This window comes from Lottia gigantea (genome assembly GCF_000327385.1).
Source record: "Lottia gigantea unplaced genomic scaffold LOTGIsca_5, whole genome shotgun sequence".
In the NCBI taxonomy this organism is placed as follows: domain Eukaryota; kingdom Metazoa; phylum Mollusca; class Gastropoda; family Lottiidae; genus Lottia; species Lottia gigantea.
Genome location: NW_008709715.1, coordinates 1,187,671 through 1,205,727, shown reverse-complemented (window position 1 = coordinate 1,205,727; position 18,057 = coordinate 1,187,671). Strand labels below are relative to the sequence as shown.

The 18,057-nt window shown below is 33.0% G+C and overlaps 2 protein-coding genes across 2 annotated transcripts; one reads left to right on the top strand and one right to left on the bottom strand.

The window, feature by feature from the left end:
* Positions 1 to 1,760: 1,760 nt before the first annotated feature.
* On the bottom strand, positions 1,761 to 5,458 carry LOTGIDRAFT_228926 (hypothetical protein; the record flags this gene model as incomplete). The annotated part of the gene is made up of 9 exons (XM_009061778.1): positions 1,761 to 2,290; positions 2,369 to 2,403; positions 2,523 to 2,624; positions 2,905 to 3,008; positions 3,844 to 4,024; positions 4,260 to 4,314; positions 4,530 to 4,606; positions 4,771 to 4,818; positions 5,258 to 5,458. The coding sequence occupies 9 exons, from the start codon at positions 5,456 to 5,458 to the stop codon at positions 2,206 to 2,208; spliced, it is 888 nt and encodes a 295-aa protein (XP_009060026.1). The 3' UTR covers positions 1,761 to 2,205.
* A 7,227-nt stretch (positions 5,459 to 12,685) lies between these two features.
* On the top strand, positions 12,686 to 17,099 carry LOTGIDRAFT_105979 (hypothetical protein; the record flags this gene model as incomplete). Its single annotated transcript, XM_009061777.1, has 11 exons — positions 12,686 to 12,803; positions 13,047 to 13,142; positions 13,369 to 13,469; positions 13,637 to 13,729; positions 14,399 to 14,449; positions 14,764 to 14,917; positions 15,048 to 15,140; positions 15,456 to 15,569; positions 15,974 to 16,038; positions 16,547 to 16,704; positions 16,979 to 17,099. Coding segments are annotated over 11 exons (1,164 nt in total), but the record flags the coding sequence as incomplete, so codon positions are not given.
* Positions 17,100 to 18,057: the final 958 nt, after the last annotated feature.

Here is an 18,057-nt window from a genome sequence, read left to right as displayed (position 1 = left end):
ATATAAAATACTTGTAAAATAAAATACTAGTTTATAGGAAGACAAATTCTGGAATGAACTAACTAATAGAAAATGTATATTATAAAATTGGAAACTTGAATTGGTGTATATCAATTACATTGAATACAATACTTCACAATATTGTCGAGCACCAAGGTTAGCATTAGATGCAAAAATGACAAAAAATCCATAACATCTAACAAAAGGCATTAGTATTAAAAATAGAAAAGATAGTTTGCCAGGCAAGGTAACATACGCCCACTGGCAGTTGTCATAGATGATAACTAAATCTTTATTGACCAAAAATATATTAAAGATCTTCATAATACCGGTAATACCAAATTTCTCATTGAAGATCTTCATTATGCATTTGTAGTTCAAATATATATATTTAAAGATATATGAAGATCTCATCAATTTAGGATCAGTTATGCTGGGGTTTTCCACAATTCTTTTTAAATCAATAGCAATAACCCAAAAGCATTGAATTATCACACAATATATACCTGCATACCAAGTTTCATCAAGACCCTGTAAAAACTGTAGCCCCCATCGTGTCAAATTTGATGTATTTTTTTTAAGGGCAATGATTCAAAAACCATTCATCGAACAATCGTCAAATTCAAATTTGACCGCAGTCTTATCAATACCAATGCTCACACCAAGTTTCATCAATATCCATAGAAAATTGTGGCTTCCATTGTGCCCACAAGCAAATTTTGACACGATTTTACTTAGTCAAGGGCAATTACTCGTGAGTATCAAACTTGTCCAAGATCTCATCAATATAAATGATCACACTAAATTTCATTCAAATCAGATGAAAACTGTAGTCTCTATCACGTTCACAAGGCAATTTTGACGCGTTTTGGCTAAGTCAAGGGTAATAACTCAAAAACCGTTCATCGAAAAATCGTGAATACCAACCTTGTCCAAGATCTCATCAATATAAATGATCACACCAAATTTCATTCAAATCAGATGAAAACTGTAGTCTCTATCGCGTTCACAAGCCAATTGTGGACAGACGGACCAACTGACATGGGTGATGACAATATACGTCCACATTATAATGTGGGCGTATAAAAAAAACAAATGAGCATTCACGACAAACACAAATAGACTCAGGATATTTAAATAATTTGTATGTGATTCAATACATTAAATAACATAACATAGCATGTTTTGAACCCCATAGAACACAGACAGGTATCAAAGATTCTAAATACCTGATTTATTCTATAAACTTAAATATTCTTTTAAAAATAGATAGATAAGATTCCATTTATTGCAGATGTATAACAAAATATGGACAAGTTGAGATTCTTTAAATACACAGAAAACACCAAACCATATATTCAAATTTAGTCCAAGAAGTTTAGTATCCATGATCTGAAGAAATTCTATTTTAAATCATGTGCAGGTAAATTGATAGCTTCATATAAATTCATCATAGATTATGCCAAGCTATTGAAATTCTGCTTAGCATTATGCGTTAGACAAAATTTTTATACAACAGAACATATGATTGGTTGAGAATTTTACTCTCATAGAACAACGATATCCCAAGATCATGAATGGAATATAAAGTTACCCACAGCAACAATACATGTAACATACATCAATCATTGAATATTAAACAGATGACACCAAACCTACTTCTATGACTCTACAAATGGGAAGGCAAGTTTCCAATTTAACAAAAATTCAGAGTATGGTACGAAGTAAAAAATCTGAAGTAGTCCATCTGAAAAAGAGCCCTTGACTTGGCTTTGATTACATTAGTATAATGTCACTAGTATAGCTTGGACAATAAACGAGAGAGTAACAGCTTTCTAATACTTAACTATTAGGCCTAAAATTCTTAAAACAGTTTTTCTGTATGAACTCTGCCAATTGGATAAATATGATTACATCATTTTAATAACCATTATTATTCTTTATGAGCCAGTAAATTTAATATCTATCTGAGAATTATCTATGTAAAAAAACAACTTAACAATAACTAAATATATCTTGAGAAATATCAAAATTAAGCATTAATTCATAACTAGGGACCCTTTACACATGATATACCTACAAGAACAAGTATGTATACAATAAAAACATATTTATAAACATTTATTATACATTCTGGATGAGTAAATCTATCCTATTTCAAGATATAAAACAGCGGATTAATAATAGAAGCACATATTATGTTCTTTATTTCTTCCTGGATGGACTTGATTCTAATATTCTATATAAGCTTGACATAATCATGTTCATCACTATCATGAGATCTTCTATACTGCAATATAGAATGTGATAACAGATGATCCTTACTGGACTTTATTGTGTACAATTTATTTATTAATTATTCACTTACCTTTGTCGCTTTGCATAATATGCTCCAGATAGCCTCTGAAACATTAGATACAGGCTTCAAAATTGTCAATTACTCGTACACATTTTGGGGGGTTTTGATGATAATAATTACTTGTTTGTCTCTTCTGAAACATACTGATAAATAAGATAATCACCTTTTGCATTTTATTCACATCAAACAATATTGTTTCTAATTTTGTAGGGTAAATACGTTCTTGATTTTTTCCCAATACAAAAGTATGATAGGCTTCTTTCATCTACAACATATGCATATAGAAATATTGTATAATTTGTGTTATGAGTAATATTATAGTAGAGTAGATGTGACTTGTAAACGGCAAGTATGGCCTGTCTAACCATTTACTTTTTCTGCTCCTGAGAATAAGTAAAAGGAGTTGTGGTTTATTGACCCTTTTCTTGTCAGTGCCACTACTAGATATAGGGTTAAGATTACTAAAAATGTAACCTGATTTAGACACTTTCAAGATGGTAAGAGTTAATATATATATATTATGAATATTGAAATAATTGGATTACCTGGAAGGCACATCTATCAAATGGCATTCTACCTGCAGCTGTTCCTAATCCAGGACATAGCACACTTTTTATCTTCTCATCAAGAGTTTTATTAAAATTTCCAACTAGAACAAAATAAATAACAAGTGGATGCCTAGCAAGATACACTCAGTTTCCTGACAAATTTTCAGTATATCAAGGTGGTCGCCAATCTCTGTCAAATTATACCAAAAATTTAATTTGTCAAAGATATTGTTGATTTAATCAAACACACAAAATTTCACAAAATTCTGACATAAACTGTCCCCTCTATCACGTTCACAAACCATTTAACTGTATCATTCCAATCAGATAAAAACTCTTGTCTCTATTGTGTACACAAACTTTGAAGCGTCAAGGGCCATAATTCAAAATCCATTCATATCAAATAAGAAATTGACCAAGATGCCATCAATATAAATGATCACACTAAATTTCATCAAAATCAGATGAAAACTGTAGTGTCTATAGTGTTCCCAAATAAATTTTAAAGCCTTTTAACTAAGTCAAGGGGAATAACTCTTCAAATTCAATCTTGACCAAGATTTCATCATTATACATAATAATACATTTAATTAAATTGGATGAAAACTGTAAACTCTATTGTGTTAAGTCAAGGTCAATAACTCAAAAACTATTCATCAAAAAATCGTCAAATTCGAACTTGACAAAGATCTCTTCCATATAAATGCAGACAGAAAATTTCATTAAAATCCGATAAAAACTGTAGCCTCTATTGTGTTACATAATCATTTGATATTCATCTTCCTTATCATTTCAGTCAACCTATGTATCTATGGGTAAAGATAATCCGGAATAGATCAATGTCAATAGGTAAGACCAAGGACTAGCTGGTAGAAAGATCTTAAGATCTTCAAGAAGTGTATAGAGTAATATTATAATATCTTGAGTAAGACAAACCTGCAAGAACAACAGCTCTGAAGGCAAGATACGAGTTCACAGTATCATCTACAGCTTGAGGTGCTCTCATAACTGTTGCCGAGATTAAATATTTAATAGGTTTATTTTCATTAGCACCGTTCCAGTTCATAGATTCTTGTTCAGCACCACCTTCAAATGTTGGTATAATAACAGCAGATCCCTATAAATATTATCTATTATTAATATGATATTATTCTGAAGACATACAAGTTGTTAAGAAATTGAAATCAGATTTCTGCTTTGAATATACTGCAGTTAGTTGGAATTATTGGGGTTGTAAAATATTTCCTTGCTTTTTTGTGTGTATCTGAGCCATTTATGGCCTCAAAATCAACTTTGTGTGAACCTGTGGAGGAAAGAATGAGACTTTATATATTTCTTTAAAAAAATCTTACCACTAAGATTTCTCCATGATGTTGTTCTCTAATTAATTTTTGTAGACGTTTCTGCCTAAAATCAATCATAAATAATCAAACAAATAATTAAAGAAAAAAATATATTGTGTAGAGAATAAAGATGACAAATAATGTCAATAAATTCTAATGGTAGCACTAGTTAAAAAAATAGTTCTATCAAAAAATTTAATTTAAATGAGTTAATTTTGTAAGTAGCTAACCAATGAGAAATGATTTTTTGCTTAAAGATATTCAGTATGATCAACTTACAGTTGCCATCCAAAATGCAAGCTATAAGCCTTATTAACACCTCCATCCATAAAACCAAAACTGTTGCCTGATGCTACCTGAAGGAACAAATTGACTTGTATTAAAAAAAAAACTCTACATAGATAACACATTTAAATTATTTGGGTAACAGATGTCTCTCATGTGATATCCGCTGTCTTTCATTTGATTTCTGATGTCTTTGATATACAACATATTATTTAATTGTAATACAAATACTTACAATAGCATCTGCTGAAGGTGCTCCATGAAATATATCACCATGAGAAACCTAAAATTTTACATACAATGACAAGTAAAAGAACTTATAATTTGACAATACAATTTACTTACAATAAATGACCACTACATATTGAAGACTAGAATATTGAGTAAAATGAAATATATTTCACGTTTTCAAAATTCATTTTGGCGTGACTTTTCAAACATCACATTCTTTTAACTGATCAGATCTAAAGACACAAGGAGAGAGAAATGTTGAAGTCAGACAGGATTTTGGGTTTCTTTTAGTCGTTGGATTGTTAGTAAACACACAAAATTTTATAAATGACCTCTTCCAATCATACATTTACAGTTGAATATTGACAGAAAGTAAGCACATGTGGAAAGTTCAGGGGAATCTTCGGGTGTCAAAAAGAATACTGGCACACTTTATTCAGGCCTGTTAGGCAATCACACCAATCATTCTACCCTGACAATAGTTTCCCTACCTGCACCTTTCCTGATTTTATGTCATTTTCAAAGCAAGCTTGCCATTCTTTAACTAATCTCATATTTCTATCTCTAAATTTGTACACAACTTCCTGATTAGTTATGAAATCAATATTTTCATATAGCGGTATAACAGGATTTTCATATATATGATCATCAGACAGGTCTTTATCACACTCTACATTATCGTCACCTTGCATGGCTGTTCACTTGGTTTTATCGTATTCAATACAATATTCTGAAAAGTATGAAATCAAGGTGTAAGCTAATATTATATAACATGGAAAAAAACCAGGATACAGGGGAATGTATGAGGTGGGGCCAAAATGAGAGTCTTTCTGAGTCGAGGTCCGAAGACCCTTGAGGCTGAGGCTCTGGGGGCTGCCCGAGGTTGAAGCCAACCGATTTCAGATGGCATGACATAAATTTTGAACATTTCATTCTAACTTATGAATCCAAGTATAATACAAAGACTATCTTAGACAATTTTCATAGGAAACGTTTACTTGCATATCAGAGAAGAAACAGATATTTTAAACCTAACCTTGAATATAAAAAGATCAGGTAATATAGAGTTTTGGGACCTGTTACCTGTGTGAAACTGTCAATAATTAAAAAGGTATAGAGGGTGCATCATCTGCCCCATTTTTATTTAAATATTTCAAATCTATCTGTCCCTATTATAAGTTTGTTCCAATGTCCAAAAAGATAATCATGCAAAGTTTTATAAAAATTGGAGAATATTTATGGGGTCCACCTGGCATCTAAAATTGTGGTGTATCATGACAAAATACAGAATAGTGTGTACATATTCTCTTTTCTGGACAACTCATTTTAAAAACAAACTTTCAAATAAGAATCATCAAATGAACAAGAGGAGAATAAGGTACACACATAATTTAGTCACTGTCTTTTAATGGATTGAATAACTTTCTATCTTTCTATCCTGTTCCACGACTTGGACGTTCAAGTAGTGTACATTTCTTGCAGAAAGTTTGACTTCTCACTCAGCGCAGTCATTAATAACATTCAGAGCCTGGATGTTGCTCAGTGATACCTGGTAGGCAACATACTAAGACCAGTAATCACAATACTTAACGAAAGATGGATCAAGCTGTTTTAACTGAAATATGCAAGCTTGCATCACATCTGGTTCTGGGCCCAATAGTGCCTACTCGACCTGTTATTAGGTGCCTATAATAAGCCATGCAGCTAAAGATCATGCCATAGGCATAGGGCATAGACTGCAGAACTACAGGTCATCCACCACTGGGAATAGAGCAGTATTAGAAAGTTCGTATATTCCCTCAAAACAACCAGTTTTTACACTTCACGCATAGTACAACATATCAACACCATTAATGTTATCACCTGGTTATGTTTATTAATGACAGATCGATTAGCAAGTAGTTAAAATAAACACTAGATTATGTTCAGCCATCAAAAATTTGATTTGCTGTCTTATTTCATTTCCCCGTTTTTTTCATTGGCTGTAATACCAATTGACTTCCTATACAGACTTTAGTCTAGGCTGGACTGGGCGTTTCTGAGTACACTCGCTGTGAGGTCTTTAATTCGTATGTTAATCACTGTATATGCAAGGGTCGAGTCTGGAAAGATTCCGAAAGGCAGTAGCAGTGTGCAAGATAAACTGCAAAACTGTTGAAAGAGGGACATGTCTGGAGAATTTGAACCTTATATTTGCAAATTTGTCAATACATAGACAGAAAAATCTGTCCAGCATTATAACAGCATGTGATTATAGGCACCCTTATGTCCATATTATGATATTTTTAACCCTGGTACTACTGCTGTGACTTTTACCCAACCTGTGTATCTTCATTCAATCAAATTTGTAAGTTGATCAGACCCTTTCATAGGTTGACAGCCAAAAATTAATTACATATCACAATACAACACTTTGTTTATCATGTGTGGAAAAACACCTAAAATAGTGAAATATATGTAAATTTGAACCTTGAGGTGGACCACAAAGGCATCAACAGAATTCCAAACGGTTTTAAGATTTATTATTAATTAGGCATTGGAACACTTGAAGACTAGGGACAAGACATTTGTGACATAAAGGGGCAGATGATGCACCCTAAGGCCTACCTATTATAAGGTCAATGACAATGATGACTCACATGCATGTACAAACTTGATCTTGGCCCACCCAACTGATAGATATTCATAGGCCTAAAGTTACAGTAGACCTTGTTGTGGTAAAAGTTTCAGAATAATGGTACAAATATCAGTCCTATCAAACCAACAGATGCTACCATTGCTTTATGGTTAAAACTTCTCAATGACAACCATAACCAGAGGATAGATCTGAAATGATCTTTGAAGGCCAATTTTACCATAAATAATAATATAGTCTGTAAAATGTGAAAACGTGTTTATTCTTATACAATATATCTGAGCTGTCAAAGTTTATTTTAGTCACATAATACATGCATTTACATATTAATAGAACGAAATATGACATGTATAGGTTTGCTTATGGTCTGTGTTATCGAGATAAATTTAAGGCTGCGTTCGACAGGTCTGGGTCCAGTACCTAGAGTATTTATCAGCAAGTCGATGTGGTGAAACTACTATTCCTTAATAAGCTTCAAAGTAGTAAACTCATCTCATGCCATCGTATTGGCCAGTTTATTGACAATATATTGAATGAAGTTGCACTTTGGCCTGACAGACTCGGTCCCTTAGAAAATATGCCAAGCTTCAGGGTTAGATTTAGCCATCTTTCTTGTGAAGCATGACAGGTGCTAGGAATGTTTTCGATTTATTTCTTCATGGTAATGTTATTTTGTTGGCCCAGATCAGTGGATAATAATGTTGATGCGACTGGGATAGTTATGTCGGATGATGATCGTAGAAGCGGATCTGACTTTGTGAACTATATACCAGGTGATGAACAGCGTTTTAATGAGCCAACTTAGATGACCATGGCACAAAGTGCAAGCCCAACTCAATTCATGAGCAAAGACGGAGAGAAATGGAGGAAGGGCACGCTGAGAAACCTACAGAGAATATTTGTAGACATATCTTCTGCTACATACTAGTCCTTGGGGCATTTCTTTCCTGTGGAGTAAAAAGGACTTTGTTAAAATATGAAATTGCAAGGGCGTAAGCATAAATTACTTGGAACCACACTTGCCATTTTTGTACAAAACTACACACAAAACGGGAACTATTTCAAATTCTAATCATAATTTCTCACATTATAGTTCCCATGCGAAACCAAATAAAATATTCATTTTAAAAGTGCCAACTCGCCCACCGGACACTTACCCACCAAGGTTACCTACTAAGGTTTTTTTTACCAATATATAAGGAGAGGTAAAAGGGCTACAGGCAACTTATTTTTTTTACAACCTCACAGCCCTCAACCTACTAGCAACCTTCCTGTGACTTTTAAACACGACAAACCGACAACCAAGTTAATGAAAATTTATTTTGAAAGAAATTTTTTGAATTTAGCACTTTAGACAAAAGAATGCAATGGGCGAAAAGACTGTCTACATCTCAATGTCCTGCTTGATGACAAGAAACGACAGGTGAAACCGAAACCGACTATATTGGCTTAGAAATGAGTCAGCTGAATGATAAAACTTTGGGCGTAACATACAGTGGTGTAACCTATTTTCGTGCATATAAGGATTCAACACCGAATTTCGTCAAAGTTTAAAAAAAAAAGATTTTCCTCAGATGTTCTACAAAATAATTAAATTTGGTTTGTTTCGATTTTCTTTATGAATCCTTCACTTTGACCCATATTTCATGAGCAACCGACTCGGCAACGGCGGCAAAATGCGTCACCTATTTTCGTGTATGTTTGATCTATAAGTCGAGAAAAATACGTTGTATGGATACCCAGTGGTATAATTAGCTTCTCTTAGTATTTATCTTTAATATCAATTCATTATAACTCATGACAATTCCTTCAAAGAACGATTTTAGAAAAATGTAGCGTGATTTATTGCTGAAAGTCACTGAAACAACATATGAATATGGCCCACTTTGTGTTCCATAGAAATTTTCTGGTGACACAGAATCTGCTAGTTGATCATTCTTCATTCGTTAGACTACATTCTAGCAGACGACACTTGGAATTCCGATTACCGCTTGGGATTATAAGGAAATTCGGCCGATAAAAAATGGTGACGTTTGGTAATAACTGAAATCAGCCATTTTGTATTTGTCAAAGTATACATTAATACATTTTCCCTTGCTTGAAACTACTAGCTGACATTGTACAGAAAACCCATGTTTATCAAAACAAGCAAATGCGGAGGTCACACGAGGTCGCACATGTAAATTATTAATCATTTCCGGAAATGCACGAAAAATAGGTTAGCACGAAATTAGGTTACTTGACTGTACTTTTATAAAGGAACTTGCCCTTGAGATTTGTCTCCTGAGCAATGAGGTAGGCTACCAGTTACAGGGCCAACCCACATCATCCATAAGAGGAAAGGTGATGAAGAATGAAGGTTGTTGAATTTATGAGTGGAAATATTAGATGGTGTTTTAAGATGCAGCTGAAAGACTCTTCCATGCAAGTAAAAAATATATATAGTTCAACTTCGATATGATGTCTATTTCCCAGGTAAAGACTATGATGCTGGAGAATTACAACAATAGAGGACCTTTGGGGTAAACGGCACAAATAGGCTATTCAAGTTCTTTGAGGTAGTTCAACAAGACCCGTTGACCCGTCGCGATGGCCCGACGTCAAGTTATTTTGTGTTTACTATAGATAAACACAAACTGCAATGGCAATTCATTTCTGATCAGCTGCTTTTATTTGAGAAATTCTTGAGAGAGAATTATATCTATAAGATTACATGTAATGTCTAAATCGTGATATGGGCTCTTAAAATCAGGCTTTTTGGAGAAAATTTTGATTGATGTGTTCTAAATACAGCCAGGTGGACAAAAAGATTACTCATTCAGTTCATTTGTATTCTTCCTTACTGATGTACCTCATGTTATCAAGAACTTAAGTCCCGCCCTTGTGAATTTAAATGAATTTACTTTAAGGCTTGCCCCCTAAACTTACTTAATCTACAGTCATGACATTTTGAAAATATGATGGTTGAAAATGCGTTAAATTTCTTCAATCATATTCTGCTAGCTGTGGTTTAATATTAGGTCCAAAAGAAGGTTATGATAAATCTTCTCACAACAGCTTGTTCATTGATCAATTCAATACATTGTTCAACTTGACTTCGGGCCATCTTGTCATAGCTTTAAAAGGAAAAAAGGATTTTTTGTTATGAAATCCTTGGTATTTCTAGACTAGGAATAGGGCCTAATATATTATGGTTTTAGTGGTGGTAGGCCTAACTGTTAAGACTGGTGTTGTTCTTTCGAAATATACATTAATACATTTTACCTTGCTTGAAACTACTGGATTCATTCTACTAGCTGAAATTGTGGAAATAACCCATGTTTATTACACATGTAAATTATTATTCATTACCGAAGTTGCATGAAAAATATGTTAGCACGAAATTAGGTTACTTGACAGTATTCTTTACTTTGACCTTTGGTGAATTAGTCATCATTAGGCTATCATAGCCTAGCCTGGAAAGTGTAAATATCTTAATTTAATTGAAAGACCAGGAAAATAATGTGTGAATGCTCAATATACACAAAAATTAGTAAAAACAAAAAATACTCGAGAGATCAATTTGTATAGTTCAAGGGAGGTAACTAATAACAAAAATTTTAAAAAAGTTACAGAATTAACAGTTGATATTACTTAATACGAAAATGAGTCAAAAATTTGATTTTTGTAGACAAGTCAGAGAGCGTTAAAATTACATGATCAAGCCGCGAAAATGAATGCCATTTTGATCTAATAAATAGCAGGTAAAACTTCATTATCCGGATAGGTACAGTCAAGTAATCTAATTTCGTGGAAACCTATTATTCGTGGATTTCCGGAAAGGATTAATAATTTACATGTGCGACCTCGCGTGACCTCCGCATTTGCTTGTTTTGTTAAACATGGATTTTCTGTACAATATCAGCTAGTGGAATAAATCTAGAAGTTTCAAGCAAGGTAAAATGTATTAATTTATACTTTGACAAATACAATGGCGGATTTCAGTTATTACCAAACGTCACCATTTTTTATCGGCCGAATTTCCTTATAATCCCAAGCGGTAATCGGAAATCCAAGTGTCGTCTGCTATATTGTAGTCCAAGGAATGAAGTCACGTGATCAACTAGCGGATTCCGTGTCAGCAGAAAATTTCTATGGAACACAAAGTGGTCCATATTCTTAATATTCCTATTCTAAATAGGTGACGCATTCTGACGCCGTTGCCGAGTTGGTTGCTCATGAAATATGGGTCAAAGTGAAGGATTCATAAAAAAAAATCGAAATAAACCAATTTTAATTATTTTGTAGAATATCTGAGGAAACATCTAAGACATAAAAATTTTTTTTTGTTTTTTTAATTTTGACGAAATTCGGTGTTGAATCCTTATATCCACGAAAATAGGTTACACCACTGTAGTAAGTGTCGTCTGCAATGTTTGCATGGCAGATCGATTACTTCCGGTTGCTTTGGGATTCTGGACCAATGGCTATCCAGTAGCCTTGTTGTAGTGACCTTCAATGGATACATACAGCATCAGAGATAAATACATCTGTTAGCTTTAAAACTTATCTCTATGGTTTATTTTAGCTTGGCACCAAGACATACACTATTAGTTTAAGTCAGAAATATTGTTTATAGTGGCCATTTAACCACTAAATATGAGCTTGCACTGTTTAAAAGCATTAAAGGTAGGTATGGGGTAGGCCTCTGGTCTTACTTTTAGTTTTACTTTAGTTTTAGTCTCTCCTTTTGTACTGTTTTCACATAGGCCTAACACTAAATAAACTATGTAAATGTAATAATGCACCATGCAATATCCAGTGCCAATAAATGTCAGATACAACATCCAATGAGGAAACTAACATGGTGCTGCCTAGGCTTCATCTCATTTGGGGCCTCTAATCAGATGCTACGCTATGTCTAAATAATGTGCAGATTCCTTCTCTTCTACACAAGATAAGATGAAAAAAAGAAGGTTTAATGACTATTACGTGTAGGACTATGTTAATGATAGCTGGTAGTTATCAACCAAAGCAAGTAGCCTATACACCTATTGATGTATACTATTTATGAACTTGATTTGATATTGCATTGCAGACAAATTCTACTTCAAGTCTTAGATTTGTGAGGGAGATGTCACATCACTCAAGGTTGCAGGTAGAAAATTATTTCTAACTTATAATTTTTAGCAAATATATGTCTAGTTCTACTAAGAATATCACTATCAGTTTGGAAATATTTCTTCATCCATTGCTCTATTTTCGTAAGTCATCTTCGATATTTTAGTTTATTTCTACTTTTTAGGATGTTGTGATAGTAAGCTTTGCCCGAACTCCAATTGGTTCGTTTTTAAGCAGCTTAGCAGAAGTACCAGCTACAAGATTAGGTTCTATAGCTATCAAAGAGGCAGTTTCAAGAGCAGGTATATAGGCCTTCAGTTATTAGAATTTAGAATACAATTTATTTATTAGAGGTCAGAATTTATTGAGCTAAACTACTTGTAGAAAATATTTTAGTGCAGTGATGCCAATCTATCACTGCTTTCATCATCTCAGCATTCTTATTGGAGAATCTACACTGGCATTATTTTGTTGGTATAATTATTCTTATTGTCTATCAAATATTGTTACATAGGACATGAAAAATAACATAATGTTTTGTACAGGTATCAACAAAGATGAAGTTAAAGAAGTTTATATGGGTAATGTTGTACAAGCTTGTGAGGGGCAGGCTCCATGCAGACAAGCTACATTAGGGGCAGGTAGATATTCAATTCCTAACTCAATGTTAGTATGTTTCTGTAGGGGTCCATGACTGTATCTTAAAATTGCAGAGTATTGTTGCTGTCCTAGCAATATTTCCTTCATTGCACACTGCCAATATATAGTCCAATCTCAAGGAGAAAAGTAGAAGGTAAAGCTCCATTTCACTTCATTTCTGAATTTAGTGTTTTAAATAGCCTTAGAAGATTCAAATTTTTTGAATAGGTTTAGCTGAATCAACACCAACAACAACAATCAATAAAGTCTGTGCGTCTGGTATGAAAGCTGTCATGTTGGCAGCACAAAATATCATGTGTGGTCATCAGGTAGTTAATCTTTCTTCAATATTGTAAAGCAAACGGAAATGTTCACCATCTGTTTGACCAATTTAGTTTTGGCAATGGGAATTCTATAGCTTAGTTTATCAGTAATAGAGTTCACAGCATACCATCAAATTTGAGCCTTCTTATCTAAAGTATGAATTATATTTAAGGACATCATGGTAGCAGGAGGAATGGAAAGTATGTCTAATGCACCCTATTATATGAAAAGAGGGAATACAGCCTATGGTGGTGTCAAACTTTTTGTAAGTATATCTAGTATAGGAAAATAAACTTATTTGAAATTTGTATTTACGTAAAAGTGGTCTCTAATAAATGGTTAAAAGGTAGTTGTAAAAATGGGTTTAAGTATGTGTTAGATTTAAGTGAATCGAGTTTTTTCTATTTTTATACACCCACAAGTAAGTATGGGCATATATTGTGGTTGTCCCAGTCGGTCGGTCGGTCATATGATTTTCTTGAGAGATATCGCATAAAACTCTGATATCGTGTTTGGTTTTTTTTTTCACTTTTTTGGCTCGTCCTCACTACAATTCTCTATTGACTCTTTTGATCTTTTATATGCGTGTCAATATCATTATGCAGATGTGCACTATAGAATTTGGTGATGATCCGATAATTTTACTGTGACATTTATTGAAAAGGATCAACACAATAAACCAAGTAAAATTTATCTTAAATTTAACAATGCTAAAGTTGCTGTCTGCCTCCTAATGTAGAACCAGGTAGTTTCAATAGAGAGATATGAAAGCTAAATGTGATATTGCATCAAACTATATAGAGTTTGTTTTACAGTTCACATTTAGTTCTTTATCAAGCTGCTGGTGGGCGTATTCGCTTGCAAGACTTGCTGGAAGCTTATGTTTAATATTTTAGTTGATATAGTATTATTAAGTCTTTCTTTATTATTTTAGGACAGTATAGTACATGATGGATTAACGGATGCTTATAATCATATACATATGGTGAGTCTTTAGGTTTCAGGTCTCAGTGTCTATCAATAGGCTGCACAAACTCACATACATAAATTGGAATATCTTCACAATGTCAAGCTATTTCAAACTCAATCCATTACCTTGACTTCATAAGACACTTTTCTTGCATGATGGAAGTTTCAAATGAAGCATTTCTTCAATTGTTCTGTTTAAACAAAGCATTTAATTGGCTATATATTCAACTCTTCAACACATGGGAGATAAATTGTATCTCAATGTGTTTTATTTGTGGAGTGTTCAGTGACCTAATGAGAGCTTAATGGGTTTTTTGTCTCAAATTATAGGGTAATTGTGCAGAAAAAACAGCTAAAATGTGTGACATAACAAGAGAACAACAGGATGAATATGCTATTAAAAGTTATACACTAAGCCAACAGGCAGCAAAACAAGGCATATTTACACCAGAAATTGTACCAGTTGAAATTCCTAAGAAAAAAGGTAGGAGACTAATGGCAGAATATCTAGTAATTTCTCTCTTTAAATAGCTCAATGCTGGCAACAACAGACTTGTTGGTAGACAGAATCCTTCAAGAACACAGTATGTTTTTAATGTATGATTATTTTGAAGGTGATCCCGTCAAAATAACAGAAGATGAAGAATACAAAAAAGTTAATTTTGAAAAATTTAAATCGTTGCGTCCAGTGTTTCAAAAAGAAGGAGGTATGTATGGTTTTAAGTTACAAAAGATGCTTTTTTATTAGCATTTCTTTGAAGATATGTATTCATAGACATATTATAGATAAATTGTTTAAAATATTTTGACAATCATAAAGCAATAAAGAGCATTGAAACACCACTTTGCTGACAAAATTCACCTCATTGGACACTACCTGGCCACTCAGGAGCTGAAATGTACAATATAAGTTTTATGTGTAAATTTTCAATTCCCTTTGTATCTTTGAAATTGGAATTTTTATCATATTATGAATCCTATAATATGATTACTACCTATTACTTTTGGTATATTGCTAATAGGAACAGTAACAGCTGCTAATGCTAGTACTTTGAATGATGGTGCAGCTGCTATGATATTAATGTCTGCTAGTGCTGCTGAAAGATTAAAGGTTAAACCACTGGCTAGAATATTAGGTGGGTGCAATATTTTGTTATTAAAATCCAGAAAGATATAAAGCCAGTTTTTTAACTGAAAGGTCAAATGCAGGATAATTGTCCAATCAGATGTCTTAAATCTTATCGCAAAAGTGTCTGCGGTCACATTGTCTAAAATTGTATACCTTAAATTTACCGTTTACAAATTTGTCTAGGGCAGGTATCACACAAAAATTAGTTTTACAATTTTTTGGATAAGAAAGAACAACAGTGTCCTTTTGGTGAAAAAAATAAAAGGTTACATACTTTAAATTGTAATGTTTCTGGCTATACGCTTCTGACAGATCCTTATTAACAATGATTCAAATTATATTGTTTGTCTTTGTAATTAACACTGTCACTTTAATAAAGTTAAAATTATTTGATAAAATGATTTATTGTAGGATTTGCTGATGCTGCGGTAGCTCCTATAGACTTTCCTATAGCTCCTACTGAAGCTATTCCAAAGGTTTGTACATGTATGTTGTATATTCCAACTTTCCACCCAATTTAAGAATTGTAGTGTTCCATTTAGACAGCTGACCTGGTATGATTTGATGTTGTCATAATATGCAAAAGAGACTATTATACATTAATTTCACCCAATTGCAGAAAGGAAGAGAGCAAGAAACTCCCACCTAACTTAGGTTCCCGAGGATCTGATCTTGACCAAATCTCTTGACAGTGATCTTTCCCAGACTATCCATACTCATTGTTACAGCTCAACTGGAATAATGAGGAAAGATGATATTACCAGACTGAACCAGGATCAGAACCAACCTCTGTTTGTTTTTTCGTTGTAACCAATTGACATGTGAAGTTGTAAATGCTCTACTCACTGTTCTATTATATTCCTGCTCTGAATGCAAACATTTGAAGTATTGATGGACATGGGTTACAAAGTTAATACTGTGTCTGTAGAAGGTCTAATGAATTTGTCTCAATTCATAACCCTAATTTTACAATGTTTTCACTAGGTATTGAAATCAACTGGTGTAAAGAAAGAAGATATAGCGATGTGGGAGATTAATGAAGCATTTAGTGTAGTATCTCTAGCTAATATTAAAATCCTAGATATTGATAGTAATAAAGTTAATATACATGGTGGAGCTGTTAGTATTGGTCATCCTATAGGGTAAATATATTAACATCTTATAATGTTAGAAATTCTACTGGAATAGGTTGAGAAAGATTCGTCAAATTAGGGAGGTGGAACAAAATCGGACTCTTTTATTGTCTCGTCACTTTTTTCCACTTCAGCCCTTCAAAATTGACATTGTCAGGAGATATGAGATAATGCAATTATTATGTTTTTAACATAGGTACGTGTAAGATATTTATTCATAGATGAAAATTATGTTACATAACATTGTAGTTTCCTGATTCATTTATTTCTTTGACAATTTCAGAATGTCTGGTGCCAGAATAACCGGACATATGGCATTAAACCTAAAACCAGGAGAGAAAGGAATGGCAGGTATCTGTAATGGTGGAGGAGGAGCTTCTGCTATTTTAATAGAAAAACTGTGAAAATAATGTGATATGATAGTGCTATTATTCAGTTATACATTAAACTTTAATCCTGGTGAATCTCATTGTAGTAAAGGAAAGATATAATTATGTACATACGGGTATGGTTTTGAGTCCGATTAGTTTAGAGGTCATCAACACACTTGAGATTGTACCCCAAATCAAATTGTTTTCAAAAATGTTCCCTCATATGAATTTTGTGCATCGAGTGAAACTTTTTTTTCCGATATCAATATACATGTATTTGAAAAATGATTATGCATTTGACATAAAGAACAATGTATGTGTAAAGATGTAAATAAATATATTTATAAAATTCAAGTTCTTATCCATAGTTATTTTGTAGTGGAACATCTAATGGTGATTTCGATTTTGATAGAACACAATCAACTCATTTAATTAACCAAATTTATTCCCCATGATTTGATAAAGAACATTACTGATCCATCTTCAAAATGTTTGTTTGAAATTCTACAGTTTAATATGCTCTAAGAACATAAAGTGACAAATAGACCTAGTGATTACAAGTTGCTTATGATTGTGAATATTGAAAATGGGCATGAGTTCTGAGCCCTACTCAGATGCATTCGAAACTTATAACTGCTGTTCTTAATTGTTGTTATTCTCTATCCATCTTGTTCTGTAAGACAAGAATGTGCTTTAAAAGCCTGTTCAAGGTTTTGAACCTTTCTGTATGTGTTAAATACACAATAAAATGAAATGAAATGCAGGGCTATATAACTCCATTAAATACACAATAAAGACAAAAGTAAATTGTTTGTATATTATTTTGATTGTTTACTGTACAAATCATGTAAAGTATATTAACAAATAAAATGTACATTTGATATACAAATAAAATAACATGGAATTACATGTTATAGTATAAAATTAGGAAAATATCATAAGGAAAGTTGTGATCTGTTCAATAGGACAGGAAAATATATTGAAACAGGAA